Source organism: Xenopus laevis, chromosome 4S, assembly GCF_017654675.1.
Source record: "Xenopus laevis strain J_2021 chromosome 4S, Xenopus_laevis_v10.1, whole genome shotgun sequence".
NCBI classification, from domain to species: domain Eukaryota; kingdom Metazoa; phylum Chordata; class Amphibia; order Anura; family Pipidae; genus Xenopus; species Xenopus laevis.
In genome coordinates, this window is record NC_054378.1 from 121,084,379 (window position 1) to 121,105,455 (window position 21,077).

General features: G+C 43.0%; 1 protein-coding gene across 2 annotated transcripts in view; it reads right to left on the reverse strand.

Annotated features, from left to right (window-relative positions):
• MGC147226.S (uncharacterized protein mgc147226 S homeolog) overlaps nucleotides 1–18,618 on the reverse strand; it is a 56,799-nt gene extending 38,181 nt beyond the window's left edge. The window contains exons 1-4 of one of the 2 annotated variants that reach the window (XM_018259292.2): nucleotides 18,468–18,618; nucleotides 15,712–15,874; nucleotides 13,831–13,871; nucleotides 12,424–12,647 (exon numbers count right to left, since the gene is read on the reverse strand). In XM_018259292.2, the coding sequence (XP_018114781.1) occupies nucleotides 12,424–12,647; nucleotides 13,831–13,871; nucleotides 15,712–15,866 (420 nt within the window). In that variant the 5' untranslated portion in view covers nucleotides 15,867–15,874; nucleotides 18,468–18,618. 2 annotated transcript variants of the gene reach the window in all.
• Nucleotides 18,619–21,077: the final 2,459 nt, after the last annotated feature.

Consider the following 21,077-nt stretch of genomic DNA (forward strand, 5'->3'; position numbering starts at 1 on the left):
GTGTCTATAGTAACAGTGGGATAATAGTCTCTGGGAAGGGAGTGTAACTGTGGGATAGCAGGTATAGTAGGGAGAGATGGTGCCTATAGTAACAGTGGATAATAGTCTCTGGGAAGGGAGTGTGACTGTGGGATAGCAGGTACAGTAGGGAGAGATGGTGCCTATAGTAACAGTGGATAATAGTCTCTGAGAAGGGAGTGTGACTGTGGGATAGCAGGTATAGTAGGGAGAGATGGTGCCTATAGTAACAGTGGATAATAGTCTCTGGGAAGTGAGTGTGACTGTGGGATAGCAGGTATAGTAGGAGAGATGGTGTCTATAGTAACAGTGGATAATAGTCTCTGGGAAGGGAGTGTGACTGTGGGATAGCAGGTATAGTAGGGAGATATGGTGCCTATAGTAACAGTGGATAATAGTCTCTGGGAAGGGAGTGTGACTGTGGGATAGCAGGTATAGTAGGGAGAGATGGTGCCCTATAGTAACAGTGGGATAATAGTCTCTGGGAAGGGAGTGTGACTGTGGGATAGCAGGTATAGTAGGGAGAGATGGTGCCTATAGTAACAGTGGGATAATAGTCTCTGGGAAGGGGAGTTGTGACTGTGGGATAGCAGGTATAGTAGGAGAGATGGTGCCTATAGTAACAGTGGATAATAGTCTCTGGGAAGGGAGTGTGATGTGGGATAGCAGGTATAGTAGGGAAGAGATGGTGGCCCTATAGTAACAGTGGGATAATAGTCTCTGGGGAAGGGAGTGTGGACTGTGGGGATAGCAGGTATAGTAGGGAGAGATGGTGCCTATAGTAACAGTGGCATAATAGTCTCTGGGAAGGTAGTGTGACTGTGGATAAGCAGGTATAGTAGGGAGAGATGTGCCTAAGTAACAGTGGGATAATAGTCTTTGGGAAGGGAGTGTGACTGTGGGATTAGCAGGTATAGTAAGGGAGAGATGATGCCTATAGTAACAGTGGGATTAATAGTTTCTGGGAAGGGAGTGTGACCGTGGGATAGCAGGTATAGTAGGGAAGAGATGGTGCCTATAGTAACAGTGGATAATGAGTCCTCTGGGAAGGGAGTGGGACTGTGGGATGGAGGTATAGTAGGGAGAGATGGTGTCTATAGTAACAAGTGGATAATAGGCTCTGGGAAGGGAGTGTGACTGTGGGATAGCAGGTATAGTAGGGAGAGATGGTGCCTATAGTAACAGTGGGATAATAGTCTCTGGGAATTGAGTGTGACTGTGGGATAGCAGGTATAGTAGGGAGAGATGGTGCCTATAGTAACAGTGGGATAATAGTCTCTGGGAAGGGAGTGTGACTGTGGGATAGCAGGTATAGTAGGGAGAGATGGTGCCTATAGTAACAGTGGCATAATAGTCTCTGGGAAGGTAGTGTGACTGTGGGATAGCAGGTATAGTAGGGAGAGATGGTGCCTATAGTAACAGTGGGATAATAGTCTTTGGGAAGGGAGTGTGACTGTGGGATAGCAGGTATAGTAGGGAGAGATGATGCCTATAGTAACAGTGGGATAATAGTTTCTGGGAAGGGAGTGTGACCGTGGGATAGCAGGTATAGTAGGGAGAGATGGTGCCTATAGTAACAGTGGATAATAGTCTCTGGGAAGGGCGTGGGACTGTGGGATAGGAGGTATAGTAGGGAGAGATGGTGCCTATAGTAACAGTGGATAATAGTCTCTGGGAAGGGAGTGTGACTGTGGGATAGCAGGTATAGTAGGGAGAGATGGTGCCTATAGTAACAGTGGGATAATAGTCTCTGGGAAGGAACAGTGGCTGTGGAATAGCAGTTATAGTAGGGAGCGTAGATGTTTGAACTACTGCTCCATCCAAACAAAGTCAATAATTCTAAAGTTACCAGCATATATAATTAAAATGAACCTTAGTACGGTATATGCTTTTCTCTTGTTATTCTCTGCAGTGCTGTCTCTGCTACATTATTTCATAAGTCCAAACCAGTAGTGAGTAGGTAGATACAGCGTTAAATTGTAAAAACACACACCGACACATGGTCTGTAAAGCAAAGCAATTGTTTGTTTTCTTTTACAACAGTTTCGACATTTTCAACAGTGCATATTTTGCATATTTGTCCCTTGGAGACCCAAAAAAGCCAACTATGGATTTAGCTACAGGCACGGCTGTCTGTTATAGAAATGGACAACAAGAATCCTAAAGAGGCAATTGTTTCTTACAAGAGCAGGGCACTCAATAAAATGCCCAGTATAGAAGACACAAAATTGAGAAAGAGATATGCTATTCTCAAAATACATGGCACAATGGTGGCAAGAGTGACCCAGATTAAAAGCAAAACGGAGGTCAATGAGGAAGGCATTTCCATGGCTATCCAACTCAAGCAGGAGTTGGACGCCATTGTGAAAACCCTCACACAGTCACAACTCAACACAAACCATTAATAAGCACTCTCAACTACAGCTACACAAATCTTTTGAGCTGTTCGACCAGGACATGATGAAGCAGTTGAGGCAAACAGAAAATGAGAGAGACAAAGGCATATTACAGGGATGAATGGACATATGTCGTACACATTCATCCCTGGCCTGAGCTCTCAGATGCTGTACAAAGTTTGCCCGTATATATTGTCTCATTATGAAGTCACAAAATAATCAAAACTAAAAAAAAATTATATATTATATAGAGGCAAAGAACTATGCTGAAATATGCTCTTTGCACAAAAAATCTTTATGTGATCCCATAATAGGCGGCGAGTCTGCGCTACTCAAGGTGAGCAAAATGCAACTTTCTAACTCTTATATGATGAAATCAATGCTGTTTTATAATCTCCATAAATTAAGTTATATCCCTTTCATATAAAAGCACTGAATCCAAGATAAATGTATTCTTTTTTTCTGCTGCCTTTGACATCTTTTTATCACATTTCTGAGTAATTTAAAATCTTTAAAACCTTTAAGAAGTTGGCAACAAAGTGATATTTTCATTGTTCACTATTTATCATTCATACACTTGAAATTCCGCTTTTACATACACACACACACTTTCCAGAGTACCTTTTAAATTCACACTGATAATCTTTATTATTTGCTTAAAATGCAGCTGTAATATGTAGTTTTTATTCTTTGCTGAGTTAATGCATACAGACAGTCAACTGTAACAATTGCTCAGAATTGCCGTATAATCACTAAAACTTTCCCTTGATTCTGAATTTAAAGTGATACTCACCTTGCATTAAAATTTTTTAAGATGTACCCCATGCAATCATAAAATTCTCCACCTGGCAGGATGGCGTGTGGGCCTTCCCAGTTTCCTCCAATTGATAACTTGGCATACCTACTGACTTCAAGAGTAATCAGAGAGCAGCCATACTGGTAAAGCAGAGGCTTCTGGTAAATATGTTTAGCTTGAACAGGAGTTTAACCACTGACAGCAGTGGCGTAATTATAGAGGAAGCAGACCAGTCGCAGGGGGGGCCCGGGGAACTGGGGGGCCCGGGGGAACCGGGGGCCCCGACTGTGGGGTCTGCTTCCTCTATAGCTAATAAAAAAACCCTCCTCCCCAGCCGTCTGTTGGGAGTGGGCAGAGTCAGGGTGGGACATGGGCAGGACGGAGGTGGGACATGGGTGGGGCAGAGGCAGGACGGGAAGTCGGTGGGAGGATGAAGATCGGAGTGCGCCCCTCTGAAGATTTTTTTGCAAGGGGAACCGGGCGCTAATTACACCACTGACTACAGGTGCTCCAGCATACTTGTAATGGTTCCAGCTGTAGATTCATGCAAATACCAGAGTGCCTGTCAGCGCCGGGCCAAGCCGACCGGGCACCCGAGGCGAACCGGCCGGCCACCGCGCTCCCAAACCGTTTGCGTGCAGGCCCCCAAACCGTTTGCGTGCAGGCCCCCCCATCGCAATGTGAGCACGCATGCACTGGATGGGAGGGAGGCAGGGCTAGAGCGCAGGAAGGGAGGGTCGCAAGGGGAGAGTGCCGGAGGGGAGGGGAGAGCGCCAGAGGGGAGGGAGAGCGCCAGAGGGTAGGGGAGAGCAGTGAACATGGACATGGGGTAGGCAGAAGTCAGGTACCTGCCCAGCCCCCCTTTTCCATTGCGCCCTAGGCAGGTGCCTCTTCTGCCTACCCCTAGTTCTGGCCCTGGTGGTTGCCCTTAGATACCATAGACCTGCGGTCAGTCAGGTTTAGGCCGACATTTTGCACACAATTGGCAGGCCAGTTCATGGCCGAGTTTTACCTTCCCCAGTCTCTACCTTCCTCTGTCAACTTCAGCCTCTGTTTATAGATCTGCCGGCCCCCTTTATGAAGTCAGGAGGGACAGGCGAGGGTCTTTAAATGGAGGGAACCTGCCAGGTCGTTTGGACGTGGGTTGGGAACAGGCAAGTTAGGGTTGGGGGGATGTCGAATTTTAGTTGAAATCTGAATGCCGTGCAAGTTAGAGGGCATGTAAGGGCACCTTCATGTCTCTCCTCTCCACCAATCACTAAGCATTGTATTCATGGGGCAAATGATAGTTCCAGCGGCGAAACAAGACCGCACCAGACCCTCCTCTTCTTCATGAAAAAAATAAGGTTTGCTGGTTGCTCCCCCCTCCCATGCCGCATGTTTACAAAGGTGTGAGCGTCAATTTAAAGGAGAATAGTGTGGGGGTTTAGTACTATAGAGCAGTGATCCCCAACAGGAACATGTTGCTCTCCAGGGGGCAAATTTACTAAAGGGCAAAGTGACTAACGCTGGCGAATTCGCCAGTGTCATGACATTTCGGGACTTTTACGATTTACTAACGGGCGCTGCCGTAAATTCGCAAAATTCGTAAATTCGAATGGACGTAACGACGCAAATTCACTAAGATGTGGATTTTAATGAACGTTACCTCTTCTGCCAGACTTGCCTTCCAGGCAAGGGGAGGTGCAATAGAGTAGATAGGACTTCCTCAAGTCCCAAAAAACGCTGGTGGCTGAGTTTTTCAGGGCGATAGGCTGCAAAAGATCGTAATTTTTTTAGGGTACCCTGCTTCCCCCCTACATTTCCTAATATATGGCACATAAACTATACACTGGGCTCATGTGCAGGGCAATATAGGGCAGTATTTTGCTTGCCTGGCCGGTAAAAATGATGGTTGAGCCCAATGTTATTAATAGGGAAAAAAGACAAATAGATAGGTAGGCCGGTATTTTTTTCCAGAAAAAGTGACAACCCTAGCAGTAATACAAGAAGAACAGAACTCAGTGTAGATTGTTGGACATTGCACTCGGCTTTCTGTAAGATAAGTGATCTCAGAGATGTTAACTTTCACATATTTTCAGGAATCAACATGATTTATACAGAGGGCTTGGGGGTAACTGAGCAGAATGAAGCAATGTTGAAAATCTCCCCCAAAGCGTTATGTGAGACATAAACCTTACCATATATAACACCACCATACTTTCTATATCAGTAGGCTTATGGGCAGAGACAAAAATGTACAGAGACAAAAACAGCTGTTTCCCTATCCATGAACCATGTGTAACTGTATAGATATTTTGGTAATGGCAGTAGTATTGTGCAATTGTGCATTTATCAGTAGTTTGTGCAATTGCTGACCTTATATGTTGTGTTAGTCTGCTAACCTGAAAGGTCAATCTCTTTTGCCTAAAGATGGCCATATACACCATAAGAACTTTCCCCGATATGCCCACCAACAGCAGGGTGATATGGGGTTAATTCGATCAATTGGCCCTAGGGCCAAACAATCAGATTATAACGAAGGAAATAGGCACCGACGGGACGAGGACCGCATCAACTAGCCCATGTGGTCCTCAATCACATAGAAAAATCAAACCTCCCCGATCGATATCTGGATGATCTTTGACCATCGATTGATCAGGGAGACCAGTTCGGAGCCCCCCATACATGGGCAGATAAGCTGACGGAGTGGTCTAAAGGACCGATATCGGCAGCTATAATCAGCCAGTGTATGGCATTGGTCACCTTTAGTCTCCAGCATTTGTTCCTTTCTTCCATCCCCCTTATGAAATGCGACTGAACGCAGCCTATTTTCTCTAGTATGGCTACATCCCAAGGGAAGACTGAGGAGAAATACAATTTCTGGTAATAAGAGCTCACAACAGTGAATACTCTCCACTTATCCCCATCATTTCCTGCTATTTTGGACTCTTTTCTGAATTAACCTTTCATATCAAAAAGGAGCAGTTCTGCACACGAGAGACTTCGACACAATTTCATGCATAATTTATTCACCCAGTTCAACATTAAATTCAGAGTCCTTGACTTTGTCAAGGTGGTTTCTCTTGGCAGACTTCACAAGTAGCTATTCAGTGCAAGAAATTGTGTCGGGGCTGAAGCCTCTCTTTGTTTAGACGGAGGGAATAATACAGTACACTTGGAGCAAGAGCAAGGCAGAGAACATTCCTTCCGGTTAAAGGGTAAATATTTAGAAGACTCTATATTCACTGTAGCCTGTGCCATAAACAATTCCAAGTTCGAACATGAGGCAATTTTTGATTAACTGAATTACTGATGTGGCCAGTGTAGTGATGTGTGGGACAACAAAAGTAGACCTGCACCCTACCCTAACCTGCCCTCTCCCAATTTGCACCCAGCACAACCCCCCAGACACTTCTAATTATAGTCCAAAAACAATTTTTTCTTCAGCACACCACTTACTTTTTCAGGGTGCATCCACTCCCAAGCTGCCTCCAAGTCAGCCAAATTCCTTATCTTGAATAATAGGATATGAAGCAAACCATCCTCAGGCTTTGCCTTTAAAACATTTAATTTATAACGGAATTCACACACCGCTGAAATAAAATGTTTTAAAGGCAAAGCCTGAGGATGGTGTGCTTCATATCCGATTATTCAAGACTTCTAATTATAGACCTGCTCCTGACTTGTCCATCTCTGTTGTCGCAAAAGATGACGGGGCAGGCCTATAAATAGACACTACCGGAAGAAGAACCCAGTGCAGGGAAACCAGAAAGAAGTGCTCAATCCAAACTTCCATACATCACTTATCACCAACTAAAACCGAGACTGGTATTACAAACTGACCAGCAACATATTTGATGGCAAATTTCTAATTCCACATCCTTTCCTGACGGGTAAGGGCACACGCTGCTATTTCGGGGGATTAGTCGCCCAGCGATAAATCGCTTCTTCTTCGGGCAACTAATCTCCCAGAACTGCCTTCTCACCAGCTAGAATCTAAATCACTGGCGGGATGGCACTCGGATCGCTTCGATTTACAAAGTCGCCAAAAGTTGAATTACGAGGAAACTTCGGGGCGACTACTGAAAGCCAAAGCGATGCGACTGCCATCCTACCGGCAATTTACATTCTACAAGCAGGAAGTCACCCGAAGAAGAATCGTTTTTTCACTGGGCGACTAATCTCCCGGAATAACAGCGTGTGCCCTGGCCCTTACAATATAATACTCCCTTATACTCTCAGTCCATCCCTATCCTAACTCCCACCATACTCAGTTCCATGGACTTGCCCTGTAAGCACCCAGACCCTATGATGTTGTGATGTCACTGCGTCAACCTCTCTAGTAATATCTAGTAATATATTCTGGAAAAGATGGTGACCCTATATCGAATATATGAACTGGAGTACTCCCACAATGCCTTGGATTACTTGTGCTTACTTACGACGCCATGGAGTATACTTTTTATATCCTAGTCCACTCTTTTCTAGTCAACACCAAAAATAAGCACCACGAAGAGTGTTTGTTTCAAAAACACTACTATTATTTATATAAACAAGCTGCTGTGTAGCCATGGGGGCAGCCATTTAAAGCTGAAAAAGGAGAAAAGGCTCAGTTTTACACAGCAGATAGCTAAGCTCTGTAGAATACATAACTTTTCTGTTATATCTATTATGTAACCTGTGCCTTTTTCCTTTCATCAAACTGAATGGCTGCCCCCATGGCTACACAGCAGCTTGTTTATATAAACTATAGTAGTACTTATCTGTTATCTACTGTGTATCCTGTGCTTGAATGGCTGCACCCATGGCTACACAGCAGCTTGTTTATATAAACTATACTAGTACTTATCTGTTATCTACTGTGTATCCTGTGCTTGAATGACTGCCCCCATGGCTATACAGTAGCGTGTTAATATAAACTATAGTAGCACTTATCTGTTATCTACTGTGTATCCTGTGCTTGAATGGCTGCCCCATGGCTACACAGCAGCTTGTTTATATAAACTATAGTAGTACTTATCTGTTATCTACTGTGTATCCTGTGCTTGAATGGCTGCCCCCATGGCTACACATCAGCTTTTTTATTTAAACTATAGTAGTACTTATCTGTTATCTACTGTGTATCCTGTGCTTGAATGGCTGCCCCCATGGCTACACAGCAGCGTGTTTATATAAACTATAGTAGTACTTATCTGTTATCTACTGTGTATCCTGTGCTTGAATGGCTGCCCCCATGGCTACACAGCAGCTTGTTTATATAAACTATACTAGTACTTATCTGTTATCTACTTTGTATCCTGTGCTTGAATGACTGCCCCATGGCTATACAGTAGCGTGTTAATATAAACTATAGTAGCACTTATCTGTTATCTACTGTGTATCCTGTGCTTGAATGGCTGCCCCCATGGCTACACAGCAGCATGTTTATATAAACTATAGTAGTACTTATCTGTTATCTACTGTGTATCCTGTGCTTGAATGGCTGCCCCCATGGCTACACAGCAGCTTGTTTATATAAACTGTACTAGTACTTATCTGTTATCTACTGTGTATCCTGTGCTTGAATGACTGCCCCCATGGCTACACAGTAGTGTGTTTATATAAACTATAGTAGCACTTATCTGTTATCTACTGTGTATCCTGTGCTTGAATGGTTGCCCCATGGCTACACAGCAGCTTGTTTATATAAACTATAGTAGTACTTATCTGTTATCTACTGTGTATCCTGTGCTTGAATGGCTGCCCCCATGGCTACACAGCAGCTTGTTTATATAAACTATACTAGTACTTATCTGTTATCACTGTGTATCCTGTGCTTGAATGACTGCCCCCATGGCTACACAGCAGTTTGTTTATATAAACTATAGTAGTACTTATCTGTTATCTACTGTGTATCCTGTTCTTGAATGGCTGCCCCCATGGCTACACAGCAGCTTGTTTATATAAACTATAGTAGTACTTATCTGTTATCTACTGTGTATCCTGTGCTTGAATGGCTGCCCCCATGACTACACAGCAGCTTGTTTATATAAACTATAGTAGTACTTATCTGTTATCTACTGTGTATCCTGTTCTTGAATGGCTGCCCCCATGGCTACACAGCAGCTTGTTTATATAAACTATATTAGTGTATCTGAAGCAAAAACACCAGTTTTAAAAGTGTAGGGCAACGCTACATTATAATTATATTACTTTAAAACTGAAAACTGTTGTCAGTGTTACTGTTCTTTTAATCTGATTGTCTGGGCAGGTGCCAGGTGATCTGAGTAGGGCCTGTAATGTCCAGGTTTAGATTTGATACTGTCCTGTTGGCTGGATGACCAGAACTTCATTAGGCAGTAGATGGAAAGGGCACTCTTCATTGTATGAGTCACCCAGCAGATCCGACTTCTCTTATTTCCCTCATTTCTAATCAGTAGCACATTATACCTTTCCCTGTAGATAATCAGAAATCCACTTCTATCTACAGCCGTTATCTGCTTTAAGGTACTGGATAATCACGACTGGGCTTATTAAATTGTAGACAAATGGCTTATTAAAGCCACAAGCTGCTCAATTTTGCCTTTAGGCCACAGGCCTCCATTTGATTCTATATAAACTAAGCTTAACCCTGAGTTGTGCCGTGGTTTCCTAGAGCAGATATTTAAAGAGTGCAACATGTCTAGGACAGCAAAGGGTTTAGTCAGGTGTCTGTGTAAAACCCCTAGATGGGTGTGATGGCTAAAAACAACCAGGGCCTAACCGGGCATTAAAGATTCATAGAGTTAAGGTGGCCATAGATGGGCAGATTTAAGCTGCCTTTTCAGGTCCTTAAGACCAATTCAGCAGTTTATCTGGCCATATATGGGCCCTCCAACAGGCCTTCCCGGTCAAACATCAGCCAGATTTTAATTGGGCACACTAGATTTTCCTGTCAGATGAGCCGATGTGATCCTCGCTCCAACTTTTTGTATCCCCAAGAGCGAAGCGATCGCATTAGTAGGATATTGCTCACCTAAGGCAAGCGAATCTTACAGTGTATGGCCACCTTGAAGCCAACTTGTCACTAAGGCACCCATATTATTGGAAAGTGAATGGTGAAAGTGAAATTAACATGTTCCTGAAGGAAATCTGATTTTAGCTCATCCAGAAATCAACCAGTCCAGGTACCAAATTATCCAGCCATGAATTTGGACCACAGCTAAGAGCTTTGTAAACATCCCAAGTGACATTTCATCAGTTCAACCTGATGAATTAATGTTCAGACAACCAACCTGGTCAGTTTTAGGGTCAGGGCACACAGGCAGATTCAGGGAGATTAGTTGCCCGGCGACAAATCTCCTATTCTTTGGGGAGACTTATCTCCCTGAACTGCCTCCCCTGTCTTTCCGTCGGCTAAAATGAAATCGGATCAATTTAATTTCCAGAATTCGCCCGAAGTTTCCTCGTGAGGCAATTTCGAACAACTTCGGGAAATCAATCTGAGTGCCATCCCTCCGGCGATCTGCATTTTAGCCGGGGGGAAGGCAGGAGAGGCAGTTCGGGGAGATTAGTCGCCGCAAAGAAGAAGAGGAATTGCACCCATTTAAATGCATTATAAATTGGTGGGACCACAAATAAAAAATGTAAAATGCAGGAAAACTTAAAACCAGGAGACTTAAAATCAAGGTGTCACTGTATAATGTGCTTCGTCATCCTTTTGTGAGTTACTGTTATAACCTCTCTCTCATATTTGAAGCTCCTTCCCCTGACAGCTTCTCACTATATCATATATCCTCTGTCCCACACAAACAGGCATCCATTTTTCAAAGCATCATCTCTCCTTATTACATGATCAGAATGGGGGGCCACCACCCCCCCACCCCCCCTACTGTCACGTGCCACTCAGAGACATGCAAATGTGCAAACGTCGGCTCTCGGCGCAGATTGCACAAATGGCGCTATCTCCTGATATCTGAATATCGGGAGAGGGGGTCTGGCCTGACAGGTGTCCCGATGTCCAGCCGGGCCAGGCCGACCCTGCCTTATTATACAGACTTATTATAACACACCATTCCCTGACACTATTTGTCCTACCATACATACAGTCTCACAGTTACTGATCCCACATCATACATCATCTTGCCTATTTCTCTAGACATTACAGTTATTGGTAAATATAATACAACAGTAACATAGTAAGTTAGGTTGAAAAAAGACGCGTCCATCAAGTTCAACCTTTTAAGTCTATATATAACTTGCCTAACTGCCAGTTGATCCAGAGGAAGGCAAAAAACGCTCTGAAGCCTCTCCAATTTGCCTCAGAGGGGGAATAAAGTCCTTCCTGACTCCAACATGGCAATCGGAACAGTCCCTGGATCAACTTGTACTGTTGCCTGTATTTCTGCACTTGTTAAAAAGCCATCCAACTCCTTCTATAGCAGAATTCAGATAATCTGCAGGAGCAGGCTGGATTTGTGGCAAGGCCACAAAGGCCCGGGCACAGGGTAGTAAAATTTTAGGGGCCGCTTGCCGCCCTGCCGCATTCTTATCTACATTGGGAACTCTGAGTTCCACTGCACAGTGGCACATACACATGCTCGCAGCGGAGGGGGGGTATGTGCACCTGGCCAGCAGGTGCTAGGACCCTGAGGCCTCGGGGCGCCCTGCAGGGAAATCCGGCCCTGTGCAGGTGAATTAAGTTGAGCTACAAGATTGTCTCAGAAGTCACAACTAGAACACACTATAGCATAACTCCTGTTTAGAGATGCAAATAACCTATAAAGTGGTTGTTCACCTTTAAATTAACTTTAATTTGCTGTAGAGAGTGGTGTTCTGAGACAATGTGCAATTGGCCTTTATTTTTATTTTTTTATTATTATTATTTGCGTCTTTATTTAACTTTTTCTTCAGCAGCTGTCCAGTTTGGAATTTCAGCAGTTATCTGGTTGCTAGGATCAAGTTAAAGAGAGAAACCAGGCAATGATATGAATAGAGGAGGCATAAATAGAAAGATAAGTAATAAAAAGTAATATATACAGTAAAATTGTAGCCGCAGTAGTTTTTTTTTTTGGCTGCTGGGGTCAGTGACCCCCATTTCAAAGCTTAAAAGAGTCAGAGGAATAAGGCAAATAATTCAGAAAACATAAAAAAATTTAAATTGAAAAACAATTGAAAAGTAGGCCATTTTATAACAAACTAAAAGTTAACCTGAAGGGTGAACCACCCCTTTAATCACCTTTAATCAAATACAGAGAGGAAGCTGTAATTTACCTTCAAAATGTCGCAGGTTTCTCCAACTTTTCTTTGTATCTTCCTGGCCTGTAGGGAATGGTCTTGAAAATCCTGGGGTGAGGGATTGGCTAAGCAGAGAACTATCTTTCCATCCTGGGGTATAACATTTGTCATGGCAAGTGCTATGGAAGTGAAGCAGCTGCCCAGGGAAAGGATGTTTTTGGTTCTAGTCAGATGTGCAAGCATCTTGTAAGCATCAATACCTAGAGGGGCAACAGTAAGTTAGTGCTTTGCCACCCGTGCAGCTTCCAGCAGGTGGAAAAATGGTTGGAATTATATAAATCAAGGGTAATAATGGGAAGTAAAGTCTAAAATAGAATAAGGCAAGAAATGCTGTATTTTGTATACTAAACATAAACATGAACTTACTGCACCACAAGCCTAATCAAACAAATGATTTATGCTTTCAAAGTTGGTCACAGGGGGTCACCATCTTGTAACTTTGTTATACATCTTTGCAAGACCAAGACTGTGCACATGCTCAGTGTGATCTGGGCTGCTTAGGGATCATCATAAATTATCAAAACAGCAAAATTCAAATAATATCTGCCAGAAGCCAATACAGCAAGACTGATTAATAATCACAATATACAGACTGTACTGGGTCCTGTGTTGTCATGTAATCTAATGTGGATTTTATAGTTTTTGTATTGTTTAATACAAACTTTCTCTAACTCTGGAGAACCAGTGGCTCTCAGTTTATCTGTTTAAATCTGGCTCCATGATCTTTGTCCCTGCAGCTGGAGTTGGAAACAGTAAAGGGGATGTAAAGGAAAAAATAAAATCCAACACAAATCTCTACACAGTCACCAACTGCTCTACACGGAAACAAATAAAGCTGCTCAAGTTCTGGGAAGTAAGGCAGGGGCTGCCCCTGCTGTTCATAAGTATGATTGTTTCCCTGCAGAGCAACTAGGGACCGTCTGACAATTCCTATCCACAGCAGTAAATGAAGGGAGAATTTCACTGCATACAGTCAGGTTTCTTATAAAAACGGTACACATTTTTTAATTAAAGTATATTGGAAATATGTTTCTTTTTCATTAAATAAAGTAAAAATGGGATTTTATTTTTTTGCCTTTACATGTCCTTTAACTATATAAAATGGGTGCATGGGATTGGCTGACTTTTTAGGACTTCATTCATTGAAGGGATTTTTTAAGGCAAACTAAAACCCAAAACCCAATTTTGCAAATATATATGAACTTACTGGGCCAGTCTAAATGACCAGCATGCCTCAGAGAGTTTAAGCCTCTCATTTTTGGTTTTAATGCAGTGCTATGTGCATAACATACAAGGTACAAAAATACCTTGTAATTTCAGAAAGCAGTGCACGTTTACTTTGTCCAACACAAACAAAAAATATAAAAAAATATTTACACCTACCTGTACATTGCCAATTTTGGGTAGCTTGTTTTGAAACATTTCTAAAAAAAAAAAAAAATGAAAAAAAATAAACCATCAGGTGTATGTACACTTTCTACAGCAAAATCTTTAATCATCCTTTTAAACATGGTGTAAGTCTTCCTTTTACACAAAATGTCACTTAACACTACATAATTATTGCAGAAGAAAATGATGAGGGGCCACATTTAGTTATATAGTGTTGCCACTGTTTGAGCCAATTTATCTCGGCTGAAACAGCAGCATACCTTGAAGAAACCCCTGCAAAAAATCTTTGGAGAGAAGGCGTGAACAATCACTCTTCTCCGGCATCCTCCTGATCGCTACCTGCTTTTGGTGCGTACTTTTTGCCAAAGTTTAAGGCTGGGGGTACACATGTGTTCCTCTTCTTCTCTCTGCCTAATGTATATTAATGAAGTGGAGGGAATCAAATGAGCTGAAATGAGCTCTGCATTTGAAATAACAGTTTCCGCTTCTGTTCGGCTACATAAAGCGGAGTGGAGGTAGGGTTGCCACCAGGCCAGTATTTTACAGGCCTGGCTGGTAAAAATAATGGTTGATCCCAATGTTATTAATAGGGAAAAAAGATAAATATATAGGAAGGCCAGTGATATGATTCCAATGTTATTAATAGGGAAAAAAGATAAATATATAGGAAGGCCGGTATTTTTTTACAGAAACAGTGGCAACCCTGTGGAGGTCAGCCTGAAAGCAGGCAGTTTGAAGTCACTCTTCACTCCATTCTGCTCTACTTCCCTCCGCCTCATGTGTACCCTCAGTCTATGGTAGGAGAGGGGCAGGGATTGGGAGGACGATATAACATCCTGCTGTCTGGTCCCCTGTTTCCCAGTTACACAACAGGGCTGAAGGGTCCCATAAAGCTTAATTTGAGGCCAAACATCAGGATTGAGGTAAACTGGCCACTGAAGCTACCAGGGCTGGGCCAAGGTGACTGGGCACCCTAGGCAACCTGGCCACATCCTCCAACATGTGTTGTACCAGAGAGAAGGATGGGAGAGTTGCAGATGGAAGGGCAGGGACAAGCGACAGAGGAAAAAGTGACAGAGGTGAGGGAAGAGTGGCAAAGGGGAGCAAACTCAGACTTGGAGTAGGCAGAAGACCCTATAAGAGGTGCCTCTTCTGCCTACCCTTAGTGCCGGCCCTGGAAGCCAACATGCAATTATAATTTGGATGTTATGCCCTTCCAAATTTCTAAATATGTTAACCACAACCAATTTGGAGCTTTCTGGATAATGGATTTCTGCAGCGCCGGATTTATCGGGCAGGCGCCCCTAGGCCGTGCTGTCCTAGTGCCCTTCACAGCGCCAAAACACTGGGGAGCTGCGCATCCCCAGTGCTCCCCATAGAGCGGCCCCTAATAATCTGCCACCCTAGGCCAGGGATTTTGTGGCCTCGGCCTGGATTTCTGGATAATCCCATACCTGTACAGAACAAAACACATTCTGGCCCCAAGCATTTCACTCACCTTTCATTTTCACCTCCATGTGTTTCTGACAAACATAGAGGAAGCCCCCGTCCCAAGCTGTGCACTGACATCAACAATAGTGCTCCCAAGTAATGGCAGCTGTAAGCAGGCCCGGACTGGAAATCTGTGGGTTCTGGCAAATGTTGTAAATTGCCAAAGACAGACACTATATATCCGGCTGGTGGGGGTCTGTTTGGGCTGCTGTGTACCTGAAATGCCAGAGCCTATTTTGAAGCTCAGTCCTGACCTGGCTGTAGTGGTGCCAAAACTGTGACAAACTCTCAGAGGGGCAGGCAATAGAGTAGGACATTTAGAGGGTCATCGAGGACAGTAAGTTTGACAGTGACATGCAGGACAGTTGGGAGCTATGGGATTACCTGCAGGCTCCATCAGCACATCCTTGCTTTGCTCTCAGTTCAGCTACAATATTAGAAGCGGTTTCCAGGCAAATTCTCAACTCATCAGGAAATTCATTCCGGCTGCCGCTACATAAATCTGTGATTTTTTCGAGATGCTCAGCAAGACGATCCATTCTTGTACCTAAAACACAAACATTTTTTCCCATTTTTAGCCAATCAGTACCTAGGGTTGCCACCTTTTCTGGAAAAAAAATATCGGCCTTCCTATATTCTTGCCGTTTTTTCCTATTAATAACATTGGCATCAAGCATCAATTTTACTGGCCAGGTGGCAACCCTATCAGTTCCAGTGTTGGGGGGGGGAGCGATAAAACTTATCCCGCTGAAACATTCCACAAACATTGAAAATCCAGTTCTGTCATAAATGTAAGTTAAAAACACTAAGGGCACCCCCCCCCCCGCTCCCGTGGCTAAAATATTTGACCTGCTCACTTTCTTTAAAATACAAACAGACCTTGCCACAACCTTGTTAATCCTTTGCCCTAAGCGATCACAACATCTACCAAATTACCTCACATAAAATGACTGATCACCATAACGACCAACTGCACAGGTAGAGTCCTGTACAGACAAAAGGCGGGAAAGACACAAAGTGCAGGGCCCAAACTGGGAGGGGCTTACTGGGATGTTAGTCAGTCAGATCAGGACATGTCTGGCCCAAAATGTTTTATTTCACAGGTAAAATAGTAAAATATAGATATATCCTTGTAAAAGGGGCAAAATGAAAAAGCCAGCAGGTGCTGCTCAGTCCATCTGTGAGTCTACATAAGACTCTTTTTGGCCTGTAACTTCAAAAAGCAGCAGCAGACTGAAGTGGCCATGCTAGTTAAGAAAATCCATTTCTGATTCTTGATTAATTTCTGAAATAATAAATTAACTGCACGTGATAATAATTAAGCCATGTCGAGGTGATTATCTTTTAAATGTTTTTCATTTATTGGCCAGATTACTGTTCAGGTTTCACAAGGCTGCAAAACGAACCAAAACTTAAAAATCCTACCTGTTTGGGTCAAAACTGAACCTCAGGCCCACCAGCTGACCCCTGGCCTTAAAATGCAACTCCCATCATTGCCCTTACAACTAAAAGCAATGACTTTTTGAACTGGCCAATAAAATAATTCTACCCACACGTTCTCCACTAGGGTTTTAATTTTTGGCTGATATAATATAAGGCAAAAAGCAAATCAGATGCAAAAATCAGTTTAAAATTGCAGGTTCTGCAGCAATTTTGTTCCACCTCCCTTTTGAAGCTTAGTGGCAAGTAATATTTCAGGTTTCCTTTGGTGTTAAATTTCGAGCCCCCTGGGATGAATTAGCATTTGAGTGACAGAGGCACGCCTGCGCTTAACTAACACATAAGAGGAATTCTTTGAGGTCTCAAAGCTAAAACTGTATCACAAGTCATATAGTATGTATGGGACGTTGTAGTAACAATGCGTCCCTCCATAAGGGCCATAGTAAATAGTAGTGTTAATGTCCCCTTAATATCTGTGCTTTAAAACACAAAGAAGCAGCAACATGGGCCTGTTAAGGTATATGCTACATTATTATTTGTGACTTCATATCCATGAGCAGACAGCCGTGCAGTTGCATAACTAGATCTCACAACATTATACACTGAACAGGTATAGCCTTGAATTGACAAACATCTCTTTTTTTAGCTCCTACTATACCAAATTTGTTATCACAACATGGGATTTAGCATCTTCACCTCTAATACACAGACAACTTCACAGCAGCAATGAATGGCGTCATCACTTCACTGACAAAGAGTGGAGTTTAAGGGCTTGTTCCCTTTTGTGTTAATTTTTAGTATGAGACTGATATTCTGAAACAATTTGAAATCGGATGAGTAGCTGCTCGGATGAGTAGTGAAAGTCTTCAATGATTGCTCAGCAAGTCCAGTTGTTTTAGAATTACTTATATTAGATATGATTTGAAATCGGTTTTCATTTTTTTTTTATTATTTGTGGCTTTTGAATTATTTAGCCTTTTATTCAGCAGCTCTCCTGTTTGCTATTTCAGCATTCTGCTTGCTAGAGGTCAAATTCCCCTAGCAACCATGCACTGATTTTAATAAGAGACTGGAATATGAATAGGAGAGAAGATAAATAGTAAGATGGGTAATAAAAGTAGCTGCAATAATACATTTTTAGCCTTAGGGCTCTTACTGACGAGCGGTTGAAGCTGCGCTCCCCTGCGTTCCGTTTTTCTGCGTTCAGCCACAGGGGAGCGCAGGAATAGACGCATTACGTTTTTTCCAATGGGGCTGTACTCACACAGGAGCGTGTAGGCGCCGAACGCAGGAAAAATGCAGCATGTTGCGTCTCAACCTGCGTTTGGCGCCTACACGCGCCTGTGTGAGTACAGCTCCATTGGAAAAAACGTAATGCGTCTATTCCTGCACTCCCCTGCGGCTGAACGCAGAAAAACGGAACTTAGGGGAGCGCAGCTTCAACCGCTCGTCAGTAAGAGCCCTTACAGAGCCTTTGTTTTCAGAAGGGGTCAGTGACCCCCATTTGAAAGCTGGAAAGAGTCAAAAGAAGAAGGCAAATAATTCAAACACTATTCAAAATAAATAATGAAGACCAGTTAAAAATTGCTTAATATTGGCCATTCTATAACATACTAAAAGTAAACTTAAAGGCAATTAATACTTATACATTTATTTGAATTCCTGATTGAATATTGCCCGCAACCCTCATTAACACATACCAGTGCTGTGACGTTGATGCCGATCTATATACACTGCGACTCCTCACACCTGCAGCAGCTTCACCTCGATTCAACCATGTGACCCGAAGACCTTTAAAGAAGTGCAGCACACGTGAGTCAGACTTCAGCAGTTTCTCCAAGTGGCAGGGAGGGTTGGGCTGGGTCCTGTCCCTGACCAATGAGTATTCCATGTTCCGAGTTAGGCGTGTCCATGAATATTTATGTTGTTCTTTTTTTTATGTAACTGTGATGGTTACACAAGTAGTGGGGAGCCCAGCCCAATACGATATGTAACAGGTCTCCTACTACTTCCCCCTAACGTGTTTTACTTCATTTGGAATGCATTAATGCCTCAAAGGAAAAAGTATACAGGTAAGTATGTAACAGGTTTCATCAGAATGCTTCCCCACCCTTCCCATAATGAACTTCTCCTTATGTAAAGCCAAATTCTATTACAGGTATAGGACCTGTTATCCAGAATGTTTGGGACATGGGGTTTTCCGGATAATGGATATTTCCATATTATAATTTTTATTAACATGTATTTATATAGCGCCAACATATTTCGTAGCAAATAATTCGGATCTTCATTCCTTAAGGGCAGAGATACACACTCAGATTCTGGGAGATTAGTCGCCCAGCGACACATCTCCTCTTCTTCAGGCGACTAATCTCCCCAAACTGCCTTCCCCTGCCTTCACCGCCGGTTAGAATGTAAATCGATGGAGGGATGGCACTCGGAGCACTTCATTTTTCGAAGCCGCTGAAGTTGCCTCACAAGGAAACTTCAGACGACTTCGGAAAACGAAACGCTCAGAGTGCCATCCCGCCTGTGATTTACATTCTAGCCAGCGCAAAGGCAAGGGAAGGCAGTTCGGGAAGATTAGTCGCCCGAAGAAGAGGCGATTAATCGCCGAAAGACAAAATCTCCTAGATTCTGAGCATGTGTCTCTGCCCTATAAGATGGTTCTGCTTTCAATAAGGATTGATTATATCTTAGTTTAGATGAAGAAAGAGGAAACAAATTTGGATTATTTGGAAAAAATTGAGTCTATGGGAGAGCCATTCCGTAATTCGGAGCTTTCTGGATAACGGGTTTCTGGATAACGGATCCTCTACCTGTACTAATTAATCTAATTTATTATTTATGTTTTGCTTTATTTGTACTGGTTCTGTTGTGGCACGGGGTTGGTTTTTATCAGGGCCGAACTAGGGGCAGGCAGAAGAGGCACGTGCCTAGGGCGCAAAGGTAAAGGGGCACCAGGCGCGTACCTCTTCCAACGCCTTCCCATAATTCCAGAAGCTGTGGTAGCAGTTTTATCCTCGTGCACTTTCTCTGTGCATGCGCACCTGCTTGTCCCCTGGGAATGTGCACCCGTGCGTCCCCTGGGAATGTGCACCCGCACGTCCTCTGCGCATGCGCAAACAGGGGAAGCACCGTAGTCGGCCGGGTAGCCTAGGGCGCCCGCCCGACTTGGTCCGGCACTGGTTTTTATGTACAAAAAACATAATTCCCATATAATTAATTAATTACACATTTTTTGTGTTCTCATAGCCATTTGTAATTGCTGCTGAAAGCCGCATTTGTCCTTATATTTTCTGATTGCTTATTTTAATTTCACTGCTGACACTGACTTCCGAAACAATATAGCAGATGCCAGCTGATTAACAGACCTGAAAGAGAACTGACTTCTGAATTGCAATCATTTTATATTTATAGTAATATATGTGGGTGGTATTTCAGACGGCGGTATCTAAGCAGTGTTGCAGTTGGTCTTTTGTGTGTGTGTGTGTTTGGGTTGTTTTTTTTTGCATTTTAACTTTGTCCTCTCTCCCACCTAAAAATGGAAATCCTGTCCAACTGCTTGGAAAACAGATCAGTGGTGGATTATAATATACAGTAATTGTTTTTTTTGTCACAGGAAGTTACTACCAATAAAATCAGGTTAAAAGAAGAACAGCAGGCTCTGAATAAACATAGTAATAAAACATAAATATGTAGCTTCAGAATTTAAAAAAAAAAAATCAGTGTCTGCTAGGGAAGCTGCCAGTTAGAAAAGTATGAGAAACCACTCACCAACCCCTTGACAGTTGCTCTCAGTGGCCTCAAAGCAGTTGCTTATTTTTTAATTCCTGGTTTGAAGGAAAGTTTTGATTGCATATAAACCAGGTGTACTGCCAAACAGACCCTCCTGTAGGCTGCCAATCCACACAGGGCTACCAATTAGCAACGCGTATTTTGCACCTCAAGGACGTTTTTCATGCTTGTGTTGTTCCCCAACTCTTTTTACATTGGAAAGGTTGGGGATCACTGACCTTCACACTGTTTGCTAATGATGAGCGTTTTTTTTTTTACCGAGTTATGGTGTGAAAATGACGTCCATAGACTCCAATGGGTGAAAAAAATTGTCTTGCAACAAAAATACACTGCCTTGCGCATCAAAGGAATGGTACCCAGAAATTAGTTCTGGGGACCACAACCTAGAAGATAGCACCTGCCCTGCAGGCCATTAAAACCCCCACTTTTAGCCCAGTCAGTATTTCTTTGCAAACTAACACTTTTTTGTTTACTATAAAGCACTTTTTTAAAAAAAGGGGTTTATTCGAATG